The sequence below is a fragment of the Muntiacus reevesi genome, chromosome 2 (assembly GCF_963930625.1).
Source record: "Muntiacus reevesi chromosome 2, mMunRee1.1, whole genome shotgun sequence".
In the NCBI taxonomy this organism is placed as follows: domain Eukaryota; kingdom Metazoa; phylum Chordata; class Mammalia; order Artiodactyla; family Cervidae; genus Muntiacus; species Muntiacus reevesi.
Window position 1 is genome coordinate 105,593,910 of NC_089250.1, and position 20,918 is coordinate 105,614,827.

At 40.0% G+C, this 20,918-nt stretch overlaps 1 protein-coding gene across 3 annotated transcripts; it reads right to left on the reverse strand.

Annotated features, from left to right (window-relative positions):
• Positions 1 to 1,775: 1,775 nt before the first annotated feature.
• On the reverse strand, positions 1,776 to 14,895 carry SAR1A (secretion associated Ras related GTPase 1A). Of its 3 annotated transcripts, none has more exons than XM_065922499.1 (7): positions 14,763 to 14,895; positions 11,257 to 11,330; positions 11,013 to 11,132; positions 10,496 to 10,561; positions 7,950 to 8,053; positions 5,228 to 5,359; positions 1,776 to 4,189 (listed from the first exon to the last, which is right to left on the reverse strand). In XM_065922499.1, the coding sequence occupies exons 2-7, from the start codon at positions 11,312 to 11,314 to the stop codon at positions 4,073 to 4,075; spliced, it is 597 nt and encodes a 198-aa protein (XP_065778571.1). In that variant the 5' UTR covers positions 11,315 to 11,330; positions 14,763 to 14,895; the 3' UTR covers positions 1,776 to 4,072. The 3 variants fall into 3 exon arrangements, with proteins under 3 accessions (XP_065778571.1, XP_065778572.1, XP_065778573.1); XM_065922500.1 differs by lacking the exon at positions 14,763 to 14,895 and adding an exon at positions 14,712 to 14,746; XM_065922501.1 differs by lacking the exon at positions 14,763 to 14,895 and adding an exon at positions 14,158 to 14,176.
• Positions 14,896 to 20,918: the final 6,023 nt, after the last annotated feature.

Here is a 20,918-nt window from a genome sequence, read left to right on the forward strand (position 1 = left end):
CTGGCCTTCAAAACTATGATAAACAGTTGTTGTTTAGTTGCTAAGTAGTGACCGACTTTTTGTGAACCCATGGACTGTAGCCCGCCTGGCTCCTCTCTCCATGGGATTTCCCAGGCAAGAATACTGGAGTGAGTTGCCATTTCCTCCTCCAGGGGATCTTCCCCACTCAGGTCTCTTGCATCTCCTGCATTGGCAGGCAGATTCTTTACCATTGAGCCACCAGGGAAGCCCAGGATAAACAGTAGCTGAAGTCAAAGTTTTAAATTACACAACCCTGTAGTTGGCAGTATACACATTCACATTTCATATAAAGACATTTATATGGTTTATAGGATTTACCTAGGTTAGGGGTTCCTTCTTCTGTAAAGGGTCAGAGTGTAAATAGATCAGGGTTTGTGAGCCATATAGTCTGTGTCTCAAAATACTAAGCTCTGCTGCTGTAGCGTGCAAAAGCTAAAGGAGTGGGATGGCTGTGTTCCAATAAAATTTAATTCAAAGAGTTTGAATTCTTTGTAACTGTAGCATGTCACAAAATTGCACCTGTTTTCCCCTCACAGGTCATACAACAGGCAGCACGCCAGATCAAGACCACAAGCCATCCCAATGAAGTCACCCCGAGGGCAGAGGAATATGAACAAGTGTGTTTTGGAGATCCCTGAAGCAGACACCACAAGCTAGACATTTTGTGAAGGCCTGTTTATCACACTATCAACTAAAGTACACATTAATGAATTATTTTAGTATATTATTTATGTCAGCATTAATGAAAAACATTCAATTACATTACATAACCTTTCTAATCAATTTTTTAGTAAATTAATGCTGCTTGGTTTTATCTGCAACACAATACAGGGTAATGTTCAGTATTTCCAGTCACACAAACCTGTTTGAGAAAGGGAAATGATCCATTATAATATGAGGCAGGACTGAAATCAGCAGTTTTCCCATAGCAGGTACTGCCTTCTAGTTCTATGACACAGAAGATGGCTTGATCACAGTAAAATCTGACTATCCAACTTCCCAGCAATTAAGAAAGTGTTTCTCTCTAGAGTCCAGTGATTCTCCCTTAATGACCCTCAAGCCTCCAGCATGAACTGTTTGTATCAGGTTTTTCCCTATTTACGACACATCACAGTAGAGTCCTGACCCCGCGACTGCTGGGTTCATTGACTCGGCCTTTAATTTTCATGCTGACTCAAGTAGCATAAATAAATTCATATATATGTAAAACCCATGCCATCATTTCACAGTGTATTTCAAGCTCAAGATGTCTCCAGTAATTTAATACTCAGTCAAAAACAACCTGCTGCATTTTGCTTCCCACTCTAATTTTATTCCCAGTATTTAAATTTTAGAACCTTATTTGAGTTTTTTAAAAGCAAAACTTCCTACAAGCCTAGTAAATGCTCAAGCATAGGTTTCATTACTTTTCCTATTTTGCAAAATGTAGCATTTAACTGAATCGCTCCAATTTTATATCAAATGATGAAACCAGCTAAACTGAACCCAGCCCCTACTAGCATGTTAATATGTGAGATTTTGTACAAAGTCTGCCATGTCCATCCTGTTGCAGAAATAACCACCAATCCTAGGACCACCATTTGTTGCAAGACTCTCAAACAGTACTAAATTTATTACTTGTAGTGGAATGTGTAAACTACCCTGGTCTTTCTACACACCCACACCCTGCATCCCCTCATAGCAAAATTTGTCTCTCTTTGTTGTATGTTCATACTCAGAACAAGCCAATGCCAAAAAGGAGCGAGATAGCAAACTTGTTTTAACTTTTTATTAAAACGCTTAAGATACAGATTGACTCTCTTTTGTAAATGACTGTTTTACTTTTCCTGAAATAGGACATATACGCACTCTGATAAAACAGAATGAAAAGTCTCAATTCACGGGAGTTCCTGTACAAAACTCTGATCCTAACTGTTAGGAGCCAAGCTCCTCACAGCAGCTTCTTTCCTCTATTTTATCATAGGAACTGTGTTTTCTGTGGGGGAAGAAACAGACAGGTGCCACTTGATTTTTCAATCCCAACTCTTTCTCCGGTGGCCAAAATAAACCACTTTCACAAAGAGCTGCCTTGTGTAGAATCCATAGTTTTCTAGCTTGCTAAAAATTGACTAGGGACAAAAAGAAAAAAACAATAATAAGAAGAAAACTAACACTGAAGCAATCACACCTCTCATATCTCTGGATAGAGAAGTATGGGTTACCTTTAGCCAAAGGAAATCAAAAGTATGCAACTTAACTACCTAGTTCATTTACCATTAGCCAGATTTGTTCACTTAAGGCTTTAACCCCTTTCCAAACCAGCTATGCTTGCTAATAAATGAGACTTGTTCTTCCCAGCTTTATGCTTCACTGAGCCTCTGCATTTGGTACCGAGCTGTGAAAAAGTATGCTTTCCCAACAGGTCAGTACTAAAGACTAATGATGCGACATCCAACTAAAGAAAAATATTCTCACCCCAGGAATGTGTTATCCACACTTTCCATGCTCTCACATTAAAAGCAAGAATCCACTGAATTTAGTTCAGTCCTCTGCAAATAAGCCTCAACATCACAATTTTCAGTTCTGAGAAAAAATACCTCTAATTTTTCATTAAAGAAGATATATTTCCATATGAAGACCATCTCTTATCCCTTCATCCTTTACTACAAGGGTAAAACATTGGTTAAGATCATGAAAATCCAATTTCACATGTGGCATTAGGAAAATGGAATGCCACAAAAATAACCCTCATCACACCGCTGGGGATGCTGAGACTTTTATACCAGGTGCTAACTGACAAGTGATGCTGGCTCTAAAGGAACAGCTCAACACACAGTTCTTGGATTTGAATTTCCCCAGGTTATTTCTGGCCTGGAGAAAGACAATTTCATAACAATTCCCACCCTCCCACCCCCCAAATCTGGAAAAGTTACAGATGATAACCTTTAACACCAAAAAAAAACCTGATAACCAATACAAAAAAACAGAGTTCATGAAGAGTCCAATAAAGAAACCAAACTCTGCAAGTGGAGTAAATCTTTCCTAGATTCAAACAAATGCTACAATATCAGATGTCGAAGTTCTCAACTCACAGAATTAAGAGTCCTTAAGCTGTTATCTGCATCTTGTGTGACTCTCCTATTGAGGAAAAAAAATGTCCTCTAGAATTTGCAAAAATGACTGAGACACACCTGCAGTTTGTGACAACATGGGAGATGTTCTCAAATCTTTCATGAGGTGAAAGTCACTTTTTACAACTGAAAATGAAAAAGGTGCTACAGAAAGAAACGAAATTTTAAAACTGCATGAAAGCAAAGACTGGCTGAAATTGGTAACTTATTGAGTAAAGACAGTAACAATAACCCACACTAGAACTAACTCCTCTGCAGTGACCCATCTACTGTCCATGCTGGGATGAGACATGACCGGAGCCCACCACAGTGGAAACCAGCCTCAGCTGAGAGGCTGGGGTTCTGCTCTTTCTGAGTGCTCTGTGCACAGGGTGGTGCCACCTACTAAAGGCAGCCAGGGAGACGGGGAGCCTCTCTCACCAGCCTGCTGCTCACTTAACTGAGCTCTGGACTCCAACGTGTATCTGTGCATAATTTTATGAAATGTCTAAATGCCATTCACTAGATTTAAAAAAAAAAAAAAAGAAAACTCTGGACCAAGTATATTGTGAACTTAAAAAGTTATGAGGAGGGTCACCAATTACATTAGCAACACTTTCTTTAAAAAATAGAATCACTTTCTTTTGAAATCAACCACAGTGGTGAGACGTGTTTTTCTTTCCAGGTGGCCCGTGATGGCACACAGCTCTACTCGACAAACCCTGCCACCTCCAAGTCCCGGGGTGCTGAGCTGCACCAGCACGTGGGGCAGCAGTACCTCCCAACAGTGTGGAGAAGAGCACATGTCACCACTGGGCGATGAGAGAGCAGACAGACTCTTGGCTTCTCAGTGCCAGACACGGTCGGAGAGCTTTCCTTGTTCTATTAGAAAAGTTCATGAGGAAGCTGTGAATAGGATCAGTCCAGAGAAGTAAAACTCTTTTATTTTCACTGTCCAAACATCAGTCAATATACTGGGAGAGCCAGCGGAAGCCCTCGCCGTATCCTTGCCTCTTGAGCACACTGCACATGAACACTTCCATGGGGCGGGCATTCAGCTCCTTCAGGGTCACATTCCCCTAGGGGAGGCAAGACCAAGATGTTAGCATTCCATGTGGAAAAGCTTGCAAGGGTGATGACAAAAATCACTCTCTCCATCCGTCAGAAGCAAATCTGAGCCAGAACTAATTACAGAAATGTGGTCAAGGCCACTGGGGTTCATGCTTTCAGTAGACTCCTACTCCCAGATTCTCTCACTGTGAAGCACCTTTGCTTTGAACACACCAACTGGTTCGCTGGAAAACTATGGCAGCAAACCAAGAAAAGCATGTTCTCTTATGGACAAAAAAGGTCCAGGATTTCTTAGAAATAAGCACATTCTTATTAATACAAGCATTCAGAAATATATATGAATGACAGTTTATGTCAAGAAAATTAAAAATTCCTGTGTGTGTAAAATGGAAAACTAAGTTAATGAAAAGAAGCATTTCTAGAAAGAACTATATAACCAAAAAGAGGCAAGACTAAGGAACCATGCAAAAAAGTCAGGAATTTATAGATTCCAGAAAAGGAAATTTTTAAAAATTAAATATACCAAACCTTATGCTGAAAAGACCAGGGTTCCTATAAACTAGAGCTTATCGGATTTTTCTCTCACAAGCATACTTTCCTGCAACAGGATTCTACTGATGTGGAAGATGTGGGTTCTATTCCTGGTTTTATCACTGACTTGCTGTGTAGACCTGAACCAATCACTCTTAGCTTCCTCATCTCCAAATAGGGGTAACAGTCCTACCTCTCTCAGCAGGGAGCACAGAGAATAACCCACTACTCTGATTTCAATGCTTAGAAAATGATATAAACGAGCACTCTTCATAACCTAAAATTTCCAGTCCAAAAATATTTCTAGCTAAAGACTCTTTCAAATACCTGAGGAAAACTCTCATTAGAAAACAGTGGAAGAAAGAACATGCTCCAGTCTTCACAGTCTACAAATCACCTCTACTAAAACAAATGTTACTTTTAAATGACAAGTAAAATCTAGATTGTAAAACATGAATGTTTCAAAAGCTGTGAGTTGCCTTTATAATGTATCTGCTGAAGATTTTTTCTCTTACCTTTCCTGTGGTCTGTCCATAAAGCCCAAATATCTCACGGAGTTTTTCTTCACTGATTGCATCTGTTCTGTCAATTTTGTTACCCAAGATAAGGATTGGCACATTGGATATTGTCTCATCTGTCATTAAAGCCTAAAGCCAAGATTTAAAAAAAGAGCTGGGTGAGGAATCTATAAAAATTTACCCAAAGCATCAAAACAATTATAATGTAAAGTTATGTCTATTTGTAAAGCAGCAGAACCTTAACTCTGAGCTAAATCACTCAACCACAGACCATCCGCAGCTCTCCACTGACCATTGTCCAGAAAGAACAAAGCTCTGGCTACAGAGCCTCAAAGATGACTAAAGGAATCCCCAAGTATTCACTAGATGCCCCCATGTGCAACGTACAATCCCCAACTATGACAGGAAGACAAAAGAAAGGTAAGACACATCCCTGGCTCAAGAAATCCTCACTCTATGCTCTCATCTCTCAATAAAGCAAGGCAAGTGGATGATTAACTGCCACAATGAATAGGAAGAGAATACAAATACTAAAAGACATTCAGGAAAATAAAATGGTGATGTGGACTTAAGCAAAGTCTTAACAAAGATGTGGAAAGTAAACTGGACTCTGAAGGACAGGCAGGGTTTGGATAGGTACAACCAAAAGAATGAAGAAGATAAGCAATGGCTTTACAGTAGGAAGAGTTCATAAAGCCATATGGAGTATCACTTGGCTGGATTAAAGCATTTATGTTGACGTGTCTTGACAGAGTAAATGAGTTGGGATGGTATGACAAATATTATGGTACCAGTCTGAGAAGTTAGCTGCAATAGACCCTAAATCCAGGAATTATTAGATAGAATCTACACTTCCAGTACAATGAATTCTCAAACAGTATCTATCTGTGGTGCTCAGGTAAGGGATGATGATCTAGCCTAAGATAGCAACACATACTGAATGTGCAGCAAGCATTCCAGAGAAAGTGAAGAGAGTGATGTCTAAATGATAAGACAGACAACACAGGAGTCAAAGTTGGCAAAGATTTCAAGCCTGGGAATCTATTTCACTGACATGAAGAGCTAGGAAAGAAGGGAAGAATTAAAAGGATAAAGGGAAACCTACTATGAACATCTCAAGTAGCAAGAAATGTTAGACAAAATCAGAGTAAGGATGTCATTCATTCATTAAATAGTAACAAAGTGCATATTATATGCCCAAGGCTTTACTAGATATGGGGGTTTCACAAAGAAATAAGACAAGATCCCTACATCTAAGTTCCAGTGGGAGAGACCTAAGAAAATTAGTAAAAACAACAGATGCTGGTAAGATGGAGAGTCTAACAGTCTGAGAGGTCAGAGAAGGCTTTTCAGAAACAGTCATACCTGAATTCTGGGATCTCTTAAAGGACATTTAGAAATTTATGAGCAAAAGGGGGTAAGGGTCAGATGAGAAAACCAGGCAGAGACAGTTACTTCATTCAAGGGAGGGCAAGTTGTTATCTATGTTTGGAATCTAGTTCAAGGTAGGCAATAGAAAAGCTAGAGAAACAAACAGAAGAAAGATTATGAAAGAACTTATGTGCTATGCAAAAGAGCTGTAGATTTTATCCCCAGAATATTAAGGAGGACAAAGACAAGTAGTATGTGGCAGGGTGTTGTTGAAATCTGTAGTAATTCACTGCATGTCCAGGTACAGGGTGTGGAAGACGAATCGTTCCATCCTGGGAGTACAGAATTGGTAGGCAGAGTTTCTAATAAGTAGCACTATGTACGAGGTTGGAGCTCAAGAGAGATTTAAATAACAGAAACCCATTTGGGGGTCACTGGCATGATGGGTTGCAGATGAAACAATGGGAGAAGCCTGGACAAGCCTGGGAAAAAGTACAGACCCTGGGGAGCACCAAGATTTAAGGGCTAAGCAGGGGAACGGGTGCTTGTGCCAAGAATCAGAGAAGTATCAACCAGAGAGAACACCAAAACCAAGAAATTACAGGGGCATTTACAGAGAGAGAGAATGACAAGTGCCAAGGGGTCAAGTAAGGGAAGGATTGTAAGACTACAGCTTCAGATTCAACAAACATACTTATACCAGAGAGAGGTTCAAGTTGCCAGGAACAAGAATGCAGAGAGTTATATATCAAAGAGAAAGAAGAGGCACAGAGTGACACAGTATGGATTACAAAGGCAACGTTACAGAAATTATCAAGACAAGAAAAATGCAATGTTGAAAAAGGAAAAAATCCGACATGAATCCTAGTTAGTATCAAACAATGCATGTGATCAAAACTCAAGACAGAACAGCCTGTTAAGGTCTGGGAAGTCACTCAGCGACAAACGTTGGGCAGGTACAACCTGAGAACACAGATTCAAAAACACAAAGAACTCTAATCTCCTTTAAAGTTTCACTATGCCAACACATCATAAAGAGTGAACATATGTGATGCATGAAAGGGAAAGACATTAATTATGCTGGGAAAATGGCATTAACTGAGGAAATATCCTGAGCAAACTGCACATAGAATCAACCTATGATAAATTTAAGCAAAGTTAATTTACTTGTGTTCAAGCCAAGTTTCCTCAGAACATTGAAAAATAATGTTTTTGATTTTAAAACACTTTCTTCCTGTAGCTACGACTTTTACCACATGTTAACTGGAATGATTAAGTATTGGCAGTACTAAGTTGCATTTCTTAAAAGAAACAGAGGCCAAGAAAAGAAAAGAAAATATAAACATACGTTAAGCTCAACTTTGGATTCCATAAGTCGGGGATGATCTGCACAGTCCACCAGAAAAACAATCCCATTAATTGCTGGGAGGTAATTTTTCCAAACCCGACGTGCTAAGAGACAAAGTTTGCAGTTGCATCAATTTAAAAACATATATGCTGAATATGAATAACCTAATGGTCTATGAAGTAAGCAAATTCTGGCCAGGTTTCAATAGCTTTAAACTCTGTACAGACCCTCCAAGTCCTAGCCAGTATTAAGTCAGAACAGAGGACAAATAAACTGATGGCCCGTGAACTGAATCTGATTTATTCAAATACTAAAATCAGGGTTTTCTGCCTGATTTTCTGAAAAAGTACAACATCTGGCAATCCCATGCCTATCAGTCCACATATACTGGGTGGGTGATAATCAGTTGGAACTGAGTGGTGGCTGCCCCTTTACATGCGGCCTCAGTTCTTCAGTCTGTCAAAGTTTCCACTGCCTCCTACTGTCTCACTCCCAATTTCACTCACTTCAATGACCTACCTCACCCCAGAGCCATTTTAGTTTGCAACTTCTGAGTTAGAGTATCAGGATGCAAATTATTTATCCATATAACTCTAGTCCCAAGTTAGTTCCTAACTAACCAATTTGTAAGTGTACTGACACTTTCATCCACTCAGCCCACAGGGAGACTGGGCTTGCCAGGTGGTTGACGTTTCCAGACCAGTTACCTCAGTCTCCTAATTTAACCCAGTGTGCCTTATAAATTTCAATTTTTGGTTTATAACATGATGTGACAATGATCTGGGAAGCAGTGCTTTAACTGTATTTTAATTTCTAAGCCATTCGTTTCTATGGGATGATTAAGGAAGCATTTCTACATCAAACATTTAAGCGGTCACCTCTGAAGAGTGGGAATGGGAAGGAGAAGTTGGGGGAATTTCACTTTTACCTTTCAGATTTGTAAACTCACTGTATACTGAATTTGCTACATAAGCCTGGACTACTTTTATAAGTTAAATTTTTAAGTTATACAAAAAAAAAAAAAACCACCTCCGAATATAGAGCATCTCAGTAATGTGTGTAAAATGTAGCAAGGTTATTATGGGAAAAATGTTTCTGTTAAGTAAATTTTCCTCAAACAAAACTATGAACAAATCTTTCTTTATAATGGGGTTATATCCCGATAAATCCATTGTAAGTTGAAAATCTCCTAAGTCAAAATGTATTTGACAAACCTTCCAAATATAGCTTAATCTAGCCTACCTTAAAAGTGCTCAGAACACTTATATCAGCCTATAGTTGGGCAAAATCATCTAACACAAAGCCTATTTTATCATGTGTTGACTCTCTCATGTAATTCACTGAATACTCTATGTTTGTATGAACTATTGTATGAAAAAAAGAATGGTGCATGGGCACAGAATGAAAAGTGTATCAGTTGTTTACTCTCGGGATCAGGTGGCTGACTGGGAGCTGCCCAGCATGATTTATCATAAAGTCAAAAATCTCAAGTTAAATCATTGTCAAGTTGGAGACCATCTGTACATAAATGCATTTCCTTTTCTACTCTATCAAAACCTGAAAGTTAAATTTATCACACCAAATAATATACAATTCCCAATTCAGGTATCTAAAAACACCTCCTCCTTCTGCATTCTCCAGATGGTCTCAGTTCAGCTTACAACTATTTTATCTCTGAATTTAAATCTGTAAGTAGTTACAGATACTTCTGAAAGAAGCAGAAAAGATACCATGCACCATTCTCTACCCAAATGAAAATGATACAAGCTGATTACAGGAAAAAAGGACACAAGATCATCTGTAGCCCTCCATCAATACATAGCCACTGCTGAAGTTTCTGTATGTGTTCTTTCAATCACTTCTCTGTAGAGGTATTTTATGTGCTGATGATCATTTTACATATATGATTCTGTAGGATATAAATATTACATGAATAAAGTAAGTGTAATGTTAATGAAATCACTGACTATAAAGTCATGCCAAAAGTAAAGTGGGCATCCATCAGATAAAGATGCCCCAAATTCTGCATAAACACCAGATAGGAATCTGGGAACCAAGTGGACATAGGCTGAGTAAGGCACTGAGAACAACAAGGCAGAAGAAAATGTTCCAACTGCCCCAAATGGGGAGAATACAAAGTATCAGTTCAGATCAAACTGATTACAAATAGTCACTGTACTATTTTCGCAACTCTTGACAAATTTAAAATGACTCATAAATTACAAATAATTTCCTATATACACTCCACTGAATAAATGATAAGAAAGAGATGATTAAATTCAACATGTGATACTGTACTGGATCTTGTTTAAGAGAGGAAAAATGTTTAAAGAAGCTTACCAGAAAAAATGACCAAAAAAAAGGCAGTACACACTATAGAGTAGATAAATAAAACTTTCTGGAGTTTGCCAATTATTATGATTACGTAAGGGAATATTCATGTTAATTAGAACGCAATTTAAAAGGTATATATGAGACTCTGCTTTGAAAAGGGGAACAAAATGATCCAGAAGCCAACATCACCCTTCCACTGAATCATCTCTTACCTTGCTCATGCCCACCAAGATCAAAAGTTGTAAAAGTCATTCCAGCAATTGTCAGCTCTTCTGATGCTGAAAAATAAAGGAAGGAAATAAACTTCTCCATCCAACAAGGCTAAGCTACCAACATTATAATCCAATACAAACGTAGAACCTAATGAAACTTTCACTTTGTAAAGAAAAGGATACAAGGGTGAAAATACTCTTCAATTATATTATTTTATTATTTTTTTTTCAATTATTTTAAAAAGCCAAATCTCTTTTTCTCCAAAGTGTTTGCTACTCTTTAGAAGTAGATACGGGAGATGTGTCCCATGGCAGGACTAGTGAGAACAGACAGTGACAAAGTTCCAGAGGTCTTTAGATTCATGGGTATTTGACTTGAGCATATCCTATAGATAATTTTTTGTCAAGTCTTTTGGGGATTCAGTAAATAAAAGAACTGCATCAGTTGGAGATCTATCCTCCAACCCTGACACTGACCCTCAAATACCAAAAGGTCACCAGGTATTTTCAAACCTACTTGGATGTAATGTTGGAACATGCTGGCCCAGTCTGTCATCTTTGAGCATGTGTAGAAGAGTGGTTTTGCCTGCATTGTCCAAACCCAAGAATACAAGTTTTCCAGATTTTTTGTAGAGTCCTAAAAAAGAAAATAATAATAATAATAGCATAATTAGCTCCTATACAACAAAATCTACCTATATTTAAATTGTTTCAGGAAATGCACAGCATTTGAAATGTGTATTTCAAGAAAATGGCTTTACCTAGGAACTGGAGCACACTGCTGAAGCCATTGTAGATCCACTCAAAGATGAAAGACATTATTAATGCTTACTCCCTGTATAACATAGGAAAGCAGCAAATATTAGTCTTCTGAATGCTGGTACATTTCTGGAGACGTTAACTCTCATTTGCTGGCCCTCATGCATGGTTATAGCTCCACGTTTTGGAGCCTAAAAAAAACAAAGGATTTTGCACCCTGGAGGGAAGTCTCTGGGGTACTCAGATCTGCATAAACTCCTGATTTTCTACCAGTTTCCAATCAATGATACTCAGAGGACTAGGCGTTAAAGATATACTTTGCTTTTTCACTGTATGACTCACTTCTCCAGGCAGCTGCCCATTCACGTTCCCTAGATACACCACAGCTGTCTACCAGTTAACAAAACTTCTAGGAAATCAGCCTCATCAATAATCTGGATCAAAATGTCACACTGATGTGCTAACTAGAAAACAACAATAAAAGGCATATTAACCTGAATGAAAAGCATATTAACCCATTCTTGTAAACAAGTCTAAAAAACAAGGTCACTAAAATCCTACTAGCTGGCACAATTTGCACTGCTCCATTTACCAATTCTATCTCTTCTTAAACAGTATTGTTTAACCTCTTTTATAGATGTGTCTCAAGTTAGAAAAAGATGACAGCACTATGAAGAGATGCCATGAGAGCCATGAAGAGATAAGCGAGTCCAATCATAATGTGAATAATTAAGACCCACCTAACCCATTTTACAAATATGGACTTTCTTAAAATAAGAAAATTCATTCAGGACATAGAGGTAGGTTCCCACCCAAGTACATACCTCAATACTGATATTAACATCACTTTTCCTACTGTTTCCCATAAGCCTAGACAAAACAAAGAGGACCCAAAACTACTAAAAGGTGTACTTATAGTGGGAATAAGCAAGAGGACCTCTAAATTTAACAGAATAGAATCTAGAGCCAATGGTGAGTGTTTAGTTTTCTCAGAGTCAGCATTTCCTGATCACACTGAATTTTTGCCGCAGCACCTCAGATTTGGTGCAGAAAAACGAATGATCCCCCCACTTTCACTCCTCTCCAACAGCAAGAACACCTGAACGCAAGGCTTTATACTAGACGTGGCCAACTGCTATCAAACAAATTTCCCGAAGTTTTATTTTTCTTAAAAAAGTAAAGGTTTACTGTAAAAGGGTTAGCTACAAAAACCTACCTGTATTCATTTAAAGAATGAGACAGTATATGATAATTTTCTTTTTCATCCAATTACTGTTTTTGTTTTGGTTTGGTTTCTTTATCAGGCCTGTGGCCTGACCTGTAAACTTTCAGGACTGCTTAGTGCTTATCTTCTATGGCTTACTATACATCGGTGGGTCAAAAGAAGCTTGGGAGTTTGGGTAGGGGTGGAGATTGACAGAAAAGTTTTTATACAAAGATACTAAATAAGGATTTTTTTTGCCTTCTTCAGCAACATCAAAAATATTTTGGTAGAAAAACCAAATTTAGTATGTTAAATAATAGTTTTGTCTGGAAACTTAGTCTCTTAAGAAGGCCAATGACTTAAATACACTTACAAAGTTCCTGTGCTTAAGTTTCCACTGTTGGTAAGCAAAAGAACAATGTGCCTCTCCTCAGCAATCCTACCAAACCAGTCATCCTTCCCTATTTTCTTTCTCTACCACTTGAAGAAGCACATCTCACCTTTAGAAAGCATGCCTCATTAAGGTCACTCCCACTAATTTCAACTTTAAAACCCAACACATATATTCATTTGTACTACACTGGATTGCAGTCAGTACTTTATAGACATTTTGTAAAGTTTTACCACATCATTATAGAAGTGTTCCCAACTAGATAAATTCTCTGGAGGTGACAGAATGGCAGAAAATCCCATTTTAAGGAATGTTTCATAATTAACTGAACTACTTTAACTTTCCAGTTTATTTTCGCTTGATATCCCCGTTTGAAAAATCCTTTAACTATTCCCTCCAAAATGAAAGGTGATGTTAAAAAATAATAAAACCCCTTATTGGACCCAAAGAACCTCACAGTAGTGGTACCCAAAGAGGAAATGGCTCTGATGGTGCCTCCATCCTTGAGATCTTAGGCTTTGCACCCTTGAGTGAGTAGTTTTTCAGTTTATAAGGTGCCTGTACATGTATCTCATTTCAGCCTCACACTAACCCTAGGAGGTAGGGATGCCTGGCTTTATTTAACAAGATGAGGGCACTGATGGTCCCAGATTAGTTAGCTTAACCAACGGAGCTCAGCTGAAAAGGTAACAATGCCAAGACTCAAACCCTCCTGTTTTAATGCCAAAGTCAAAGCCCTTCCTTTTAATATCACATAAAATTCCAATGCAAATCACAAAACTGCTTTAAAAGAAAATAAAACTTTCTTAAACCACCAATTACACCTATGATAATCCAATGTTTTCATCCTTATAACTCATCACAACTTTTAAACCATAAGTTAAGTAACTAGCACTTTATTTCTTTTCTAGCCTTGATCCACTTTACCACCTTATGGCATCTTATGGCAAATTAGCTTAAGGGCTCTAACTACCAACAAAAGCATTACCAACGGTACCTAAAATTTGCAAATTTAAGGACGGATGATTCAAATAAATAAAGAGCACCAGACTGACGATCAGTCAATAAAAAACCTATCCATCACTTATATTGCACATACTCGTTACTTATATATGCTCCGAGCAACTTTAAGACACTATTTCAGACAGATTTGGGATAACAAGCAGCTGGCTTTGGCTAGGAAACTCTGCTTAGCTGCAGGGTAAAAGTCAAAGGTCAGTCCCACTGCAAAACTCTGTAAAGTCCCGTCACAACCTAAACAGATGTACGGAAATAAGAGAAAAGACAAGAACAAGGGAGAATACTAACCGAGATTTTTTCCCAAGCACTGAAAAGAAGGAAAAGGAGGGAGGCGGAAGAAAACAAGGGGTTCAACCCAGGACAGCAGATGATAATACACGGCTGAAGTGGGGGTGGGGAGAGCCCTGGACTAGGAGTCAGGATATCTAGTTCGAACGGTCACACTTCCTATCTATGGGGTCTTGAGCAATTCACTATGCCTCTACAGGCCTTAATCTCTGTAAAAAAAACAAACAAAAAAAAACCAATAGTTATCAAGGACTTCAATCCACCCCACCCAGGGCTGAGAATCATCCGAGACAGGGTATGTGAAGCCGATTCGTAAACCGGGACGCACAGTAAAGACAGGAAAACTGGTATCCTGCCCAACAGCTGCCAAGACCACGAGCGAAATGCGGAAAGACCCGAAACCCGTGAGGCCGGCAGGGAACCGAGCAGACCCGGCCAAGCCGGCCCGTCCCCGCCCAGAACAAGCCCCGCGGCCCCACAGAACCGCCTGCGTGTCACTTCCTCCCCCAACCTCGCCTGCGCCGGCCTCCACCCTAACCCTCCCTGCCCGCCACCTTCGCGCCTCCGGCCCCAGCTCCCTTCTTCGCCGAGGCTCCCTGACTCACGGCCCAAGGGGTTCCTCCGGCGGCAGCAGGCGGCTTGGACCCTCCCTCAGAGCACAGAGCCCAGCAGCACCCGGGACCGCCAGCTACTCGCCGGATATACGTAACACCCCCCTCCCCGGAACTTCCGGGCGCGTGCTGGTCCCCACCCCTTCGTAGCGTCACGGCGCTTGGCCGTCCGGTGCCGCCCTACCAGCGGGGGCCGCGGAGGGGCGGGCGTCGACGTGACGAATCGCTCTGGGGCGGGCTCTGCCCCTCGTAGAGAGCTCGGGATGCGCGAGACGTGGCAGCGCTGCAGCCCAATGGGTGGGGTGAGGTTCTGGAGTCTCGCAGCGAAAGTAGGCGCTCAATCTCGCGGCTGCAGATACGACTGTGTGTTTTTCTAGACGCTCGGGGAAAGTCAGAAGTGGCGACCAGCGGGTAGGTAGGTTCTCGGAAGGAAGAGTTGACCTGAGAGTCCTCGACCTAAGATGGATTTCCGTAAGCTTCAGCGTTATGTTAGTTTCCTGGGAGAACCTGTTTTCTAGAAGAACAGCTAATATTCATTGAGTACTTATGTTCCAGTTCACTGAGCACTTTGCACCCCTCGTCTCATTTGACCCTCGTCACAGCCCTGTGAAGCCGATACTATTGTTATCCCCAGTTTACAAATGAGAGAATCAAAGTTCATAATACTCTGGTAACCAAACCCAGGTTCATAACCTAAGAAGTGGCAAAGCAGTTCCAAACCAAAAACATTGGTTCCTGTTATACTGTCATTCACCTGCATTTCCCCATTTAATTATAAGGACAGCCCTATGAGATTGGTATTATTGCTCTCATCTTACAGGTAAGAAAATTGAGTCATATGGAAAGATGAGTGATGCTTTTGGATGAGAAGTCACAATATAACGATCTCAATTTTCTGTAAGTAAAATTACAAATTTAACATAATTCTTATAAAAGTGCAAATAGGATTAATTAAACTACCCTGTTTGTTCCTAAAATTCACATGGAAAAATAAACAAGAATAGTCAGAAAACAGTCTCTGAAAAAGAACGTCGAGGGGGATCTAGCACTCAGATATTAAAACATTATCAGTTCAGTTCAGTCGCTCAGTCGTGTCTGACTATTTGTGACTCCTTGGACTGCAGCATGCCAGGCCTCCCTGTCCATCACCAACTCCTGGAGCCTACTCAAACTCATGTTCATCACGTTTGTGATGCCATCCAATCATCTCATCCTTTGTCATCCCCTTCTCCCGCCTTCAATCTTTCCCAGCATCAGGATCTTTTCCAATGAGTTACTTCTTCACATCAGGTGGCCAAAGTATTGGCGTTTCAGCATCAGTCCTTCCTATGAATGTTCTGGACTGAGTTCCTTTAGGATGGACTGGTTGTATCTCCTTGCAGTCCAGGGGACTCTCAAGAGTCTTCTCCAACACCACAGTTCAAAAGCATCAATTCTTCTGTGCTCAGCTTTCTTTATAGCCTCAACTCTTTATAGTCTCAACTCTCCTGGAATAAAGAAGGTCTTTCTGTTTGTGACTGAAAATCCAGAAGCCATGAAAGACTGATAAATTCAACCACAGAAAAATTAAAATACCTTGTATGGCAAAACAGCAATAATGATGACACCATAAACTCAAAAGATTGATAATAAGTTGAGAAAAAAATACATCATTGTTGTTGCTGTTTGTCACCTAATCATGTCTGACTTTTTTGTGACCCCAGGGACTATGGCCTGCCAGTCTTCTCTATCCATGGTATTACCCAGCAAGAATGTTGGAGTGGGTTGCCATTTTCTTCTCCAGGGGATCTTCCTCACCCAGGGATCAAACCTGCTTCTCCTGCATTGGCAGGTGGATTCTTTACCACTGAGCCACCAGGAAAGCTGTAGTTACATCATAGGCAAGTGAAAATTTTATATGAAAAACGTTCGTTAAAAAAATAGGTAAAGAGAGAATCAGATGATTACCAGGGAAAGAAATGTAAATGACTCTTAATCATAATATTAACTTAAAATAAAAATATAGGTTACAGAAAATAATAAAAGTTAATAAATTTAAAACTCAATGAGATGCCATTTATTTAACTTATAAGCAAAATACATCTTACAAAATGCTGGGCTGGATGAAGCACAAGCTGGAATCAAGATTGCTGGGAGAAATAGCAATAACTTCAGATATGCAGATGACACCACCCTTATGGCAGAAAGTGAAGAGGAACTAAAGAACCTCTTGATGAAAGTGAAAGAGGAGAGTGAAAAAGCTGGCTTAAAACTTGACATCCAAAAGACTAAGATCATGGCATCCAGTCCCATCACTTCATGGCAAATAGATGGGGAAACAATGGAAATAGTGAGAGACTATTTTTTTGGGCTCCAAAATCACTGCAGATGGTGGCTGCAGTCATGAAATAAAAGATTATTGCTCCTTGGGAAAAAAGCTATGACCAACCCAGACAGTGTTTTAAGAAGGAGAGACATTATTTTGCCAACAAAGGTCTGTCTAGTCAAAGCTATGGTTTTTCCAGTAGTTGTGTATGGATGTGAGAATTGGACCATAAAGAAAGCTGAGTGCTGAAGAATTGATGCTTTTGAACTGTGGTGTTGGAGAAAACCCTTGAGAGTCCCTTGGATTGCAAGGAGATCCAACCAGTCCATCCTAAAGGAAATCAGTCCTGAATATTCAATGGAAGGGCTGATGCTAAAGCTGAAGCTCCAATATTTTGGTCACCTGATGCAAAGAAGTAACTCACTGGAAAAGACCCTGATGCTGGGAAAGATTGAACACAGGAGGAGAAGGAGATGACAGAGGATGAGATGATTGGATGGCATCACCGACTCGATGGACATGAGTTTGAACAAGCTCTGGGAGTTGGTGATGGACAGGGAGGCCTGGCGTGTTGCAGTACATGGGGTCACAAAGAGTGGGACACGACTGAGCAACTGAACTGACTGACTGAGATAACATTTTCACTCAGGTTGGCAAATGTCAGCCTGTTTACTGGTGCAAAGTTATTGTCAAGGAAGGCCCCACCAAGATGCCATTTGGAGAGGACCTGAAAGACATCTGCGGGGTAAAATGTTCCAGGCTAACAGCAGAGCATGTGCAGAGGCCCCAGAGAGGAGTGTGCATGGCAGGTTCCAGGAACAGCTGGGAGGCCAGCATAGCCAGGAAGGGTGTCAAGGGAAATAGTAGCAGGAGATGAGGTGAGAATAGTGTGGGGCAGACAGTTAAGAATTGGAAAGGTTCTGAGACTACCTAAAGAGTTAGCCAGGCACACTTCCATGGAAACTGGCAAACGTGAGACACCTGGGGCAGAGACAAAGGATTTTATTACCTCAGCCAAAGCAAGTAGCATGAGCTTCATGTTGATATGTTTTGCACTTGCCCCCCACCAAGTCCTTTGGGGTGATGCAGAGCAGCCCAGAGTGGGTTTGCATCACAGCTGAAGAACCCAGAGCTAAGGGAACCCCAGTCTTTCATAATAGACTGCAGGCAAACTTGGCTGACTTTTGACCCAGATAGAGACAGTATTACACTGGCCAGCAGAGAGACCTATCCCCTGCCCAGATGGAGACTCTCTTCCAAGGTTGTTCTTTATCTAAACATCCTTGAAAAAAAAAGAGAGTTGAAATAAAGGCCTCTAGTACCTCTGCTACAAGAAGTACAGGAATGTGAGAGATTCATGGAGAGTTGTCTGTCAATAGGGGCAAACCTTTAGAGCCTTGTAGGCCACTGTAAGGATTTAGCTTTTTTTTTTTTTTTTTTTTTTTTTAATATTATTTTATTAGTTGGAGGCCAATCACTTTACAACATTTCAGTGGGTTTTGTCATACATTGACATGAATCAGCCATATAGTTACACGTATTCCCCATCCCGATCCCCCCTCCCACCTCCCTCCCCACCCGACTCCTCAGGGTCCTCCCAGTGCACCAGGCCCGAGCACCTGACTCATGTATCCCACCTGGGCTGGTGGTCCGTTTCACCATAGATAATATACATGCTGTTCTTTCAAAACATCCCACCCTCATGTTCTCCCCCAGAGTTCAATAGTCTGTTCTGTACTTCTGTGTCTCTTTTTCTGTTTTGCATATAGGGTTATCGCCACCATCTATCTAAATTCCGTATATATGTGTTAGTATACTGTAATGTTCTTTATCTTTCTGGCTTACTTCACTCTGTATAATGGGCTCCAGTTTCATCCATCTCATTAGAACTGATTCAAATGAATTCTTTTTAACGGCTGAGTAATATTCCATGGTGTATATGTACCACAGCTTCCTTATCCATTCATCTGCTGATGGGCATCTGGGTTGCTTCCATGTCCTGGCTATTATAAACAGTGCTGCAATGAACATTGGGGTGCACGTGTCTCTTTCAGATCTGGATTCCTCAGTGTGTATGCCTAGAAGTGGTATTGCTGGGTCATATGGCAGTTCTATTTCCAGTTTTTTAAGAAATCTCCACACTGTTTTCCATAGTGGCTGTACTAGTTTGCATTCCCACCAACAGTGTAAAAGGGTTCCCTTTTCTCCACACCCTCTCCAGCATTTATTGCTTGTAGACTTTTGGATAGCAGCCATCCTGACTGGCGTGTAATGGTACCTCATTGTGGTTTTGATTTGCATTTCTCTGATGATGAGTGATGTTGAGCATCTTTTCATGTGTTTGTTAGCCATCTGTATGTCTTCTTTGGAGAAATGTCTGTTTAGTTCTTTGGCCCATTTTTTGATTGGGTCATTTATTTTTCTGGTATTGAGCTTCAGGAGTTGCTTGTATATTTTTGAGATTAATCCTTTGTCTGTTTCCTCATTTGTTATTATTTTCTCCCAATCTGAGGGCTGTCTTTTCACCTTACTTATAGTTTCCTTTGTTGTGCAAAAGCTTTTAATTTTCATTAGGTCCCATTTGTTTATTTTTGCTTTTATTTCCAATATTCTGGGAGGTGGGTCATAGAAGATCTTGCTGTGATTTATGTCGGAGAGTGTTTTGCCTATGTTCTCCTCTAGGAGTTTTATAGTTTCTGGTCTTACATTTAGATCTTTAATCCATTTTGAGTTTATTTTTGTGTATGGTGTTAGAAAGTGTTCTAGTTTCATTCTTTTACAAGTGGTTGACCAGTTTTCCCTATATATGACAAACCCACAGCAAGCATCACCCTCAATGGTGAAAAATTGAAAGCATTTCCTCTGAAATCAGGAACAAGACAAGGATGCCCACTCTCACCACTACTATTCAACATAGTGTTGGAAGTTTTGGCCACAGCAATCAGAGCAGAAAAAGACATAAAAGGAATCCAGATAGGAAAAGAAGAAGTGAAACTCTCGCTGTTTGCAGATGACATGATCCTCTACATAGAAAACCCTAAAGACTCTTCCAGAAAATTACTAGAGCTAATCAATGAATATAGTAAAGTTGCAGGATATAAAATTAACACACAGAAATCCCTTGCATTCCTATACACTAACAATGAAAAAACAGAAAGAGAAATTAAGGAAACAATACCATTCACCATTGCAACAAAAAGAATAAAATACTTAGGAGTATATCTACCTAAAGAAACAAAAGACCTATACATAGAAAACTATAAAACACTGATGAAAGAAATCAAAGAGGACACAAACAGATGGAGAAACATACCGTGCTCATGGATTGGAAGAATCAATATTATCAAAATGGCTATTCTACCCAAAGCAATCTATAGATTCAATGCAATCCCTATCAAGTTACCAACGGTATTTTTCACAGAACTAGAACAAATAATTTCACAATTTGTATGGAAATACAAAAAACCTCGAATAGCCAAAGTAATCTTGAGAAAGAAGAATGGAACTGGAGGAATCAACCTGCCTGACTTCAGACTCTACTACAAAGCCACAGTCATCAAGACAGTATGGTACTGGCACAAAGACAGAAATATAGATCAATGGAACAGAATAGAAAGCCCAGAGATAAATCCACGAACCTAAGGATTTAGCTTTTATTGTGAGTGATCTGGAGAGGGAAGGTTTTTGTTGAGGAGTTTATGTAATTCTCCTCCCCATTCTAGTCTTATTCCCATATGCGTGCTCAACATTAGGTAGAGAGGAACTCAGAAACTGAAATGGAGACTGAAATGCACCTATGTTAGTCCGAGTTTTCCAGAGAAGAAGAAGCAATAGGGTACATAGAT